The sequence below is a fragment of the Microplitis demolitor genome, chromosome 2 (assembly GCF_026212275.2).
Source record: "Microplitis demolitor isolate Queensland-Clemson2020A chromosome 2, iyMicDemo2.1a, whole genome shotgun sequence".
Classification (NCBI taxonomy): Eukaryota; Metazoa; Arthropoda; class Insecta; order Hymenoptera; family Braconidae; genus Microplitis; species Microplitis demolitor.
Window position 1 is genome coordinate 20,970,482 of NC_068546.1, and position 12,058 is coordinate 20,982,539.

General features: G+C 28.4%; 2 protein-coding genes across 4 annotated transcripts; one reads left to right on the forward strand and one right to left on the reverse strand.

The window, feature by feature from the left end:
- The first annotated feature begins 66 nt into the window (after positions 1-66).
- Positions 67-4,397, forward strand: LOC103570897 (dual specificity protein phosphatase 19). The gene has a single exon (XM_053736873.1). The coding sequence runs from the start codon at positions 67-69 to the stop codon at positions 652-654; it is 588 nt and encodes a 195-aa protein (XP_053592848.1). The 3' UTR covers positions 655-4,397.
- LOC103570881 (vigilin) lies at positions 2,199-11,134 on the reverse strand. Of its 3 annotated transcripts, none has more exons than XM_008548766.3 (4): positions 11,054-11,134; positions 10,854-10,923; positions 5,963-9,504; positions 2,199-5,635 (listed from the first exon to the last, which is right to left on the reverse strand). In XM_008548766.3, exons 3-4 carry the CDS (start codon positions 9,461-9,463, stop codon positions 5,357-5,359), a joined length of 3,780 nt encoding a protein of 1,259 aa, XP_008546988.1. In that variant the 5' UTR covers positions 9,464-9,504; positions 10,854-10,923; positions 11,054-11,134; the 3' UTR covers positions 2,199-5,356. The 3 variants fall into 3 exon arrangements, with proteins under 3 accessions (XP_008546988.1, XP_008546990.1, XP_053592846.1); XM_008548768.3 differs by lacking the exon at positions 11,054-11,134 and adding an exon at positions 10,999-11,045; XM_053736871.1 differs by lacking the exons at positions 10,854-10,923; positions 11,054-11,134 and adding an exon at positions 10,707-10,790.
- Positions 11,135-12,058: the final 924 nt, after the last annotated feature.

The window sequence follows — 12,058 nt, forward strand, 5'->3', positions numbered from 1 at the left end:
TTTATAGATTTTCATTACATAATTAGTAAATAAAAATATATTGTTTAATTTTTTTTAAATCTTAAGATGGATTTTCAAAGTCTTATTGAAAGTCGGAAAAAAATATTAAAACCGACAACAACAATTGTTACAAATACGTCAGGTGAAAAATATGAAATTTCTGACGGTATTGTTCGTAATTTAGGAAGAAAAGTCCCGCCATTTGTTATTGATAACAAACCAAATTTGAAAATAGATTTAATTATTCCTGGATTATTTCTCAGCTCACAGGATCCAGTTTATAATTTAGATATTTTAGAATCACATGAAATAAAAAATGTTTTAAGTTTGGGAATAAATCCCGAAATTAAATTTCTTACTATTAAATATCATTACGTTGATATTCTTGATTTACCGGAATTTGATTTGTTTAAAGTTTTAAATGAGTGTATTAAAGTAATTCATGAAAATATAAAGGAAAATATATTAGTTCATTGTAATGCTGGGGTATCAAGATCACCGACGATAGTAATTGGATATTTGATGGCATGTAAAGAAATGTCATACACTCAAGCTTATGATTTTGTTAAAAATATAAGATACATTCGACCGAATGATGGATTTGTAAATAAATTAAAAAGTATAAAACTTGAAGACTTACCTCAGCTGAATTAATCGTTTGAACTTTTGAATTACTCATAATTCGAATAAGTTTTCAAATCCTAACCTCGTAAGTTTTCAAATAAGTCAAACGACTTGAAACTGTAATTCTTTTTTTTTAAATAATTCAAATTTTTGTCTGTCATAAGTGTATAGAAATAAATAGAACTCGGACACAAATCTACAAAAAATGATTTTTGAAATATTTTAATATTTTAAAGCCGATCATAATTTTCTTGATTTGAATCGAGTAATTTGAAAAGACGAATAATTCGAAAAAAATTTTCAAATTATTTGATTTTATCGAAATATTCAATTTGCACACTTTTATTAATAGTATATTAAGTGATAAGGGATAAAATGAAATAATTTCAGACCTGGGTGAAGTTGGCTGACATCACCCGCAATCTGAAGTCATGTTTCATTGTGTTACACAATATATTTTATGAATATGAATGTATCAGACACTATAACTTTTAAATAAATAAATTAATTAATTAAAATAGTGAAATTAAAAAAAAATATGAGTACTGACTTTTCAATTATTTAAATACGCATTTTTAAATTTTTATTCCACTTAGATTTATGAGCGTGAATATAGCTGTCAATTATTTTTTTTTAATTTTTGAGTAAATGAATAAAACGTAAGTACGCGCATTTTTTTAAATTCCATTAGTTTATTTTATTTAAAATTTATGATTTGTCGCATATCTGCTTTCAGAAAAATTGAAATAATTGCCAATTGTCAGCTACATTCACACTCATTACATTTTTCATAATTACCTGCATTGAAACTTGAAGTCAGTGTCAGCAGCCAATCAGAAACAAGTCAATTTCAGATTAATAGTGTGATTAACTATTAGCGTACTCGTAAACTGTCGCACTTTTATAATTAAGCAGATAATAAACTATAGTTATTATTTAAACTCATTTTTATAAAACTTAACCACAAACAGAACTGTCATTTACGGATAAATTTAATGGCCTGAAATTAGTAGTCTTCAGTCAACGGACAGAAATGAAACTGAAGTTAGCCGCCGTCTAATAATGTTAGTATTTTTTTCAAAGCTATAAACTATGAAAAACAAATATTTTAGAAATTGTACCTATAGTTTTTTTTAGTTTTCCACATGTGCGTATTTTTTTTTTTTGCGCAATTAAGTTGTCAAAAAAAAACCAACTATTTTTAATTGTCTACTAACTTCATACTTCAGAGTCATAGACAGAAACTTTTTTTCTTCCCAAGTGTCAAAAAGTTTATTTCTGCACGCTGACTGAATGTACAGATACTGAAACTTCGATTTTCAATGCTGGTGTCATGAAAAAGTAATTAAATTTAAAAATAAAATATGATACTGAAGTTATTTGACGCCTAATAATTTTTGTATTTTTTTAAAAACGATAAATTATTTATAAAAACCATTTTTCAAAATTATACCTATAGCTTTTTTAATTTTCCACAAGTGCATATTTTTCTTTATTTTTTTGTCTGTTAACTTCAGGATCATAAATAAAACATTTGAATAAATAGTAAAAGGGAAAAAAAAAATAAAGATAAATTATTCTTTAACAATTCGTTTATACGACATACCATTATGTTCTTTTTATCATATTGTTTACTTAATATTTCATGCATATATTTGTAATTACATCTTTTTACCATTTCCTGAAACTTATAAAAATTTTTAAATCCTTTCATGCAACTACAGTTTTAATAGTGGATCGAATTCAAGCGTTTGACAAATTTTCTTCTTCGTTCGCTCATTTCTTATGCTTGGCAATCATATTTTTTAATATATAATATAATAATATTAATTAATCAATAATAATTACATGTATAATATTTATATAAGGAGACAATGATAACATGTAGGTCGATCGTAGGCTTATAAAAATGGCTGTAATTCTAAAAAATATAAGTGAATTTTTCTGTATCCCCAATATCTATTGTAGTAATTAATTAATTAATTTTTGTTTTTTCATTCATTCGTATTTTTTTCTCTTCATACATGAAACATACAAGCGTATATGAGATTATTTTCTACATTCATTATTATAGTCAATGTTAGTTTACTTTAGATTTTATTTTTGTTAATGTATATTTTTTTTTAGTCTTATTAATTTTTTTTTCTTTTATTATTACTAATCTATTTTTTTTTGCATTTATTTTAATTTTACTCAGCATATGACGCTACTTACTCACATGTAAACCTCGTACTTTTTTTTTTTTTTTTTTTTTTTTTTTGTTCATATACAGTTAATATATTAGAATAATTATTATTAATCATTCATAGTCATATACATAATTATATTCACAATCATCATCTACTAAAATAGTTTAAAATGAGCTGTCTCGAAGAAAATAGACAAGGCACTTTTAACAGAATAAGTATGTTTTATTTATTATTATTATTATTATTATTATTATTATTATTATTATTATTATTATTATTATCCTTAGTTAATTATTTAATTTTTTATGAGTGTGAATGCAACAGACAGACAAATTTAAAATTACAAATAAATCGAGTAAATAATTTAAAAAATAATATTTATAAAAAATGCACTTATCAATTTTTTAAATTTTATTTTATTAATTATTCATTCTATTTATTAATAATTTGAAATTTGACTGATGTCTGCTACATTCACACTTATAATTTTTTTTTTTTTTTCATATTATTATTATTTTTTTAAACTTATGAACTAATTGGCCTCATACGGGTTATATGCACGAGTTACTTTTTTTTTTTAATTAAGGACATTCTTAGACAGTGCCCGCCACTTTTTTAAAATATTCAATGATTTTTAATCGTAATGACCGTATTGGAATTTTATTAATTAATTAAGTCCTTAATTGAAAAAAAAATTTTTGCTGAGTAGATTTATAAAAAATTGCATAGTTATTTATTAGGAGTGTAAAGAAATTTGAATAAATTTTAAGATACAAATTTGAAAATTTGAATTCGAAATTTGAAATGACGATTTTACTGAAATTTATGTAACAAATATTGTTTAACTTCCAATTGATGTCAATTGTAAGTAATTTTTTTTTAAATCTCAATCTCAGCGAAATTGTACTTTTTTCAATTAATGCTTTAATTTTTTTTTAAATTAATTATTAAATTTTAATACGGTCATTGAATATTCTAAAAAAGTGGCGGCACTGTCTAAGATTGACCCTAATTTAGTGTGTAGAAAAAAATAAAATTGATAAAAAATTTTTTAAATTAAATCATGATTTAAGAATTTAAAAAATTGTGACGTAATTTAATGAATCACGATTGATTTTTAAAAAATTTTTTTTTGATGAGTTATTTTTTGCACTCTTGCCTTAATGGTATATAATTTTCTATATATAATATAAAGATACTAATTTTAAATATTTTTTTAAAAAAAATTTATTTTTGGTCTTGTAAATATTTTTCGAAATCAATCAATTTGATTAGAAAGACTTCTTAAAATATAGTGATAAGACATCAATTGTTTTTTTTATTCAATTAGTCAATTAATTGTTTTTTTTTTATAAATAATTTAATATATTCCATATGTGACGTTGCATTTGATAATAATTTACAGTTTATCACTTGCTTTATTTAAATAAAACAAGAAAAAAAAAACAAAAAAAGTGAAATTTATATACAATTATAAATAGACAATAATTCTCGAGTATTAGAAGTCATTTAATAAAATATAAAAATTTGTGTTTGCAAATGATTGATAGAAAATTAAAAAAAAAAAAAAAGAAGAAAAATAAACATCATAACAATTCGAAACATGAAAAAATTTTAATTGTTTAAGGGACATAGAAATTTCTATGAAGCCACAGTCTTAAGTACGACATATCTGTATCTGATAGGCATTTATTTATTTACGTGATAATTTGATATTTTTTTTTACTTCTATTATCTTTTGAAAATGATATATTTTTAAATTCATAAACTCTACTGTGTAATTAATGCATTGCAGTTACAGATACACAAGATGATACTGAAGTTGGCTGACATTCAATTTTTGGATTTTTTCACCAACGATAAATTATAAAAAAAAAGATATTTTAAAAAATTGCATTTGTAGTTTTTTCAATTTTCTACATGTGCATTTTTTTTGTAACTGATTTCAAAAAAAAAAAAAACTTTAAAAATTATTAATTGTCTTACAACTTTTCGATCCTGAAGTTAACGAACAATTAACAATTTTTGAATTTGTTTTTTATACATCAAATTACAAAAAAAAAAAAAATAAATAAATAAAAATATGCACATGTAGAAAATTAAAAAAACTACAAGTGCAATTTTTCAAAATATTTTCTTTACAATTTATCGCTTGGAAAAAAATCCAAAATTTATTAGATGTCTAACTTCAGTATCTTGTCAACTTTAGAATTTTCATAAGACACAAAAAAAAAAAAAAAAAAAAAAAAAAAAAAAAAAAAAAAAAAAAAAAAAAAATTGAAATTGTATTAATTAAAGAAAAACTTTGTGATAATTAGCGGTATCAGTGAAACCAGTTTCAGAGTCCAAGAGAGTGGCCAAGGTCATTTATAATGCAGCAGCGTCAGCAATGGATTAGGGAAGCAACGATCAACTTCAATATTATATTGAAGTTTATTATTTTTTGTTAATTGTTTAAAATTTTAATTTTATATTTTCGATACTAATTTATGTTAAAGAATTTAATTATGCTTAAGGTAACGATGTTACCAAAATAATCCGCTTTACTTGAGCGAATTTGCGAGGACATCTCGGCGTTTACCCCAAGGTCCTTCTGGCGTAGCAACAGATACTTGATTTGAATCGTGACCTACAAATGTCGGAAAGTCCGCGACACTGGCGGTATCCGGAGCACTTTTTAGCTGCTGTGATTGTTGTTGCTCCCACGGTCCTCCTTTTACGACAAACCCTGAATCGCTTTCACTGCTGCCAAGAGGTCGATCTGATTCATGCTTCCCACCACGAATTGACTTAGTACGTTCACGATCCTCGAGATCTTGTAGCTTTAAATAGAAATTTAACGAATAAATAATAAATATTTGTCTATACAAAATTAAATATCAATTGAGATCCTGAAGTTAGCAGATAATTTTCGAATTTTTTTTTCCATCAAATTAATTACAAAAATAAAAAAACTAAAAATATGCACATGTAGAAAATTTAAAAAACTACAGGTGCAATTTTTTAAAATGTTTTTTTTTTTTATAATTTACCATTTTTTAAAAAAAATTCAAAAATTATAAGACGTCAGCCAACTTCAATATCATCAATTATTAGAGTGTATCAAAAAAAAAATTTTTTTTGACACCCTGTTAATTATATAAACTTACATATTCATATTCTAAATTCAAAAGATGTTCACGTGCATCAGCAACATTTTCTTCACTACCAATAATGACAACAAGATCTGGATCAGAGTCCGTTTTCCGTGGGAATTTAATCTCAACTTTATAATCTTCCATTATCCTCCGTATGTTTTTACCACGTGCACCAATAAGCCGTGAGTGAACAGCGGAATCAATTTTAATTTCTTCTTTAGTAAGACCATTGACTATTTTCAAAATTTCTTCTTTAGCCTCATGAGTATTTTTTTCAAATCCCGTAATGGTGATGATGTTCTCCTCAGGGTCACCTTTTTTAGGGAAATCTACTTGAACATCAAAATCAGTACGAATTTTTTTAATAACAACGCCTCCACGTCCTATTATTTTGGGATGAAATTCTGGACTGACTTCGAACTTTAATTCGTACGATTTAAGAGCACGTTCTTGTCGTTTAGCCTCTAAGTCTTCAACACGTTCAAAAATAGCCTGTTTAGCCTCTTCAATATTTGCAGGAGCACCGCAAATTTCAATGTAATCTCGTTTTTGATCAGCCGGTGACATATTTATATGAACGTCATATTTAGACATGAGTACTCGCACATCTCGACCGGATTTGCCGATAATCAGGCGGTGAAGATCAAAGGCTACAGGGACTTGTACAGTAATTGGCACTAAATCCAGTAAAGCTTTCTTGGCTTTTTCGACATTTTCTGGTTGTCCAGTAATACGAATAATATCACAAGCAGGCGGGCCATGATTTTGTACCTCAGTCTCGCCATTTTCTTGACCATTGACCTGCTGGTGTTCCTGTTGCTGCTCTTGCGGTGGCTGCCCATCATGATTTATTTGCTCCCGTTCTGGAAATTTAATTTGCACATCAAATTCCGACGTGACCATCTGTACTTTGCAACCCTTAGCACCCATCACAGTGCGGTGATGTATCTGGGGAATGATGCATTCAATTGTTATTTTAGATTCCAGTTCATGGACGATTTCTCGCATGCGTTGCTTAGCAGCTTCTATGCACTCTCTCGAGCCCTTGAGCACAACTCGGTCGCTGTCAACTCCAGCACGTGGAAATGAAATTTGTAACCCACCGCACTCATCAGCAATACGCGCCAATACACCGCCACGACGTGCGACAAAATACTTGTGATGTTTTGGGTCAATGGTTATTTCATCCTCGACAATATTACCAATTTCTTTTATCGTCGATTCTAACTCTGCCTTAGCCTTCTCTACAGCTTCTTTTTTACCAATGATGGTTATAATTTCTTGGTCTTCATCTTTATCAGTCGGGAATACAACACGAGCACCAGTTGATTCTCTTATTTTTTTAATATTAGCTCCTTGGCGTCCAATAATAAACCTATGGTATATTGCTTTAGCACGTACGGTATCTGAAAAACTCATCAATTGTTTTTCATTTGTTTGTTCAAGTAATTGTTGTTTAGCTTTTTCAACATCTTCTTTAACCCCACGTATTATAACTTTGTCACTTTTACTTTCAGCAGTAGGAAATTTAATTGTCACACCACCGCAGTCTTCCATTATCGAGTGGATTATTTTACCGCCAGTGCCAATAAGAAAATTATAGTATTTTGGCGGTATGACGACCTCTTCCTCAACGGCATTACTCATTTCACTTTGAATTTTCTTAATCATATCGCGCGCCATTTCGACGTTGTCTTTTTTACCAGTAATGACAATTACCTCGTCATCAGAACCCTCTGCTGGCAATTCAATTTTAGTCTGAGTCTCTTCCCGAATTTTACGGATGTTCATACCCCCCCGACCGATAATAAATTTATGAAATTGTTTATAAATAGGTACTTCTATTGTATAACTATTTTCATCAAGTTCTTTAGCCAATTTCATTAAATATTTATGGCACCTATCAACATCTAATTTAGGACCGCGTATTTTAACGACGTCGTCTTTTTCATTTGGCCCGGGTATTGTTATCTGTACATTATTAAATTTCTCTCTAATTTCCTTAATATTAAACCCTCTTTTGCCAATAACACTAGCGTAGTGACGATGGTCAATAATAACATCCTTCTCCTTTTCATTTTCTAATTTATTAACAGTCTTCATTAATTTAGATTCAGCTTCACTCACACCGGCTTGATTACCCTCAATACGTATGATATTTTGCCCGTCTTTCTCATATATATTTATAAATACATTTGTTTCTTCTTTCAGCCGATTAACTTTGCTGCCATTTTTGCCGATAATGTGCTTGAAGTACCGGGGATCAACTTTAAGCTCAACAAATGTCAGTTTATTTACAAGATCTTGGGCATGAGCCTCAACTTGTTCTCTTACTTTTTCGACTTCTTCTGGCGGGCCTTCTATTTTTATTTTGTTGTCATTTTCAGCAAAATCAACATTTACTTTTGGCAACTCCTCGGTTATTTTTTTAATATTAATACCCTTGCGACCGATTATATATTTGTGGATCCAGGACGGAGCTTCGACGGTTACTGTGCGCACGCTGTTTGCTTTTTCGTAAACTTTGTCGAGAGCTTGCCCCAATTTTTCTTGTGGCCCGCGTAAAGTTATGGTACCTGTTGGCGAATCAGGACTTGGCATCTCAACACTGACTCCTGTTAATTGTAAAATTTCAGTGATTGTCGTATTACGAGGTCCCATGACATATTTATGCTGTGACTTTGGCACTTCGACGGACACCGAACTGTATCGTTCCTCTACATCTCTGTAAATACTTTCTATTTTTTTTTTGGCCGCAACTACGCTTTCTTTTTCACCGGCAATTGTTATCTCGTCATTTTGAACTGATGCCGGTGGTATATTTATTCGTAAACTTGCATTAGCATTTAAACTAATGGTATTATCTTTGAAAGCGCGAATAAATGGGTGATAAATTTTCGGAACAATGATACGTTCAAATGCCTTTCGCGATTGTTCGTCAGAAATGACTTTTATTTCGTGCTCAGCTTTTTCAATTCCTTCTTTAGTACCAGTTATTGTTATTGTGTCGGACTGTACGTCAACTGAGGGCACGTTTATTTTAGTCGCTGTATTTTTTTCTAATTCGTTTAATCGCTGGCGCTGTTTACCCAAGATCCAACGGTGATGTTCTTTCGGAATATTTATCTGTTTGCTTGCTTGGGTTTGAAAGGTCGCGAGTATTCTACGACGCGCTTCTAATACTTCGCTTTGCTTGCCGCTTAATACAAACGAAAGTGTCTGGCTTTTAGATGAGGATATTTCAATGCGGGCATTGGTTTCTTTCATTATTGCTTGGCATGTACGCATCGACTCACCCTCGCCGAACTTGTCGCTGTGATCAAACTTACGCTCTTCCAGTGGTACGTGAAAAACGGTTGTTATTGTTGATGAACCAACTCTCATACTGTTGTTGACCGGCAGTGGGTTTGAAATGGTCGTATGGTTACACGAGCCCGGAAGCTCTGGGAATGTTTCATCGTAAGTTGGAGGCTCGTAGGCCGTTCCCTCTTCCATCACTGGTTGCTGCTGCATCTTTAGATTGTCCTGGATTGTGCCGAGTCCTTACAGTAGCACTAAAAATAAAAAGAAAATTGGTTTTATAATTAAGATTATACTACAAAATTTGTGGAGTAAATGCGGAGTGTAAATTCAAATTGAAGTTAACTCCGAAGATTTTATTTTAATACTAAAACTCCAAATTAAAGTGAATGTGGATTTAAATAAAATTCAAATAACTCAGCTAGAAAAAAAATTTCATATTTACTCCATATGTCGAGTAACTTTTTCTAAAATTACGGAACTCTGAGTAACGGAGTTAATTCGGAATAAATACGGAATGGATGACTGTGTATTTAATATCGGAGTAAAATTCACTTTGAAGGGGAGTTTAGTTAATTTTTAATCTCTGGTTCGAAGTGAAATTAACTCCGGGGAGTATTTTAATACTAAAACTCTTAATATAAGTGAGTGTGGATTTAAATAAATTCCAGATCACTTCACTGTAAAAACAAGCTCCGTATTCTGAACTCACTCCCGATTTATTACAATGCATAAGTTTAAAAAAATATTTAACTAAATGAATTACAAATGTTATTTACAATCATAATATTATCATATTTTAAAATTATAAATTTATCAATTTATGATTGTACAAGCAAAGCAAACATTTTAACAGATGATTAAAATTTACAAAATATATCAACTTAACCCGAACCAATAATCATCAAATATTATAATTATGTAAAGAATTTATGATAATGATTACATATTTACTTTTTTTTTATTTTTACTGATACAAATTTAAAAAAAATATTAGTCCAAAAATAAAAAAAAATCTCGACACACCCAAGATGATGAAAGTTCGCTCAAAAGTTCTTATGATAAGAAAAATAAAAAATAATTTATTGAAATAAAAAAAATGTATTGATAATAACGGAGCCGATGATGCAGGTTTTTTTTCTCGTAAGTTTTCATAAAAATAAATTTGAATGTATTACAAATACATACGTCACAAAACGTACGATATTTTTGATCTGCATGAAATAAAAAAAGTAACTAAAATAAAAAAAGTAAATAATTATTTATTATAATAAAATGCCAGCATGTCAATGACCAGCGGAAGCCGACCACCATATGGAATGGAGTGTAATCATGTTTTTTTAGCTTTCGCACTTGACACGTCACGAGAACGGTAACCTCATCAGCAGCATGACCTTCTCGACATATTAAATAAGTAAAATAAATAATAAATTATTTTTAAAAATTTTAAACTGACCGCTGATAATATTTATTTGTAAATAAATGTATTAATTATCTAATTGAGTGATAACTATAAATTAGTAACATAAGTTAAGTCACAGAGACATCGTGTGTCTGACGGGTCAGAGATGACGAGTAAAAAAAAATGAATTAAAGTACTTACTCTACCGTATTTTAAGAGTCCGGTGAAGTAACGACTGTTTTTTTACGACGCCAGTTTACTAGTAATATACCTGAAATATTTTGACAATTAATTATTATATTAATTTTTATTTAATTTTTTTATTAATTATATTATTTTTTATTACTATATTGTATGTATATATATGTATATATTAGCACAGACTGCACTACTTTCCTTACCAGTAACGGATTCAATGTGAAGAGAGTACAGGCACGAAAGAAATCCAAAGCCTCTCCAATCTCTTAAATTGTAATCTCTATGACGGGTTTGATGTCAACTGTCTGGTGTCACGGAATTTTATACCGCGATGGCGACCTTAGATTTTAAATTATTTTTTTATTATTTTATAGAGAAATTTGTACTTATTTTTGTTTTGTTCGTTAACTAGATTTATTTTATTACGATATTTTAAAAAATTATTTATTTTACTGGCGGCAATTTTCAATTTTTAAAAGAGAGAATTTTTAAAATTTTACTTTTCATTCGTTATACTTTTGGTGATTAATTTATTTGTTTGGTTGTTAATTTTTATGTATTAATTGTGAGTTTAAATGCTGGTTAATGAGAAACTTTTTTAACGTAACGCATTGTATATTTTTTTCTAGGCCGCACACTGTCGATTTTCATTCAAGATTTTATAAATTATGAATCAGTATTGATGACATACATTTTAGTATATATTATATGTGTTATATATGTTACGTGATTTTAGATCATGAAATCACGGTATTCAAGACGACATGACCAATATCTTTTTTTATTATATTTGTAATTAATAGTTTTGTTTTTAAAAATTTGAAATATTTTCAATGAGAATTTAAATTTGAAAAAATTTTTTTTTAATTTTACCGCCATTATTCTGTAGGAGAAAAAATTTATTTAAAGAATTCTTTGTATATGAAATATTATTTTTATTTTAATGTTTTTTTTTTTAAATTATCGATTATTAAATTTTTGTTCTTCATGTTAGTCGACGTCTAATAATTTTGAATTTTTAAAAACTCTGATTTCACTGAAAATTTTATATTTTCTACCCCAACAAAAACGAGTCTTATAAGTTTTCAATTTTTTTTACCCAACCAAAAAAAAGTTATGAATTTAAAAAAAGACTTTTTTTAATAAGCTGTAACTTTTTTAAAAATTGACTTATCATCACGTTTATTTTTTTCAAAATTTTCATTCTT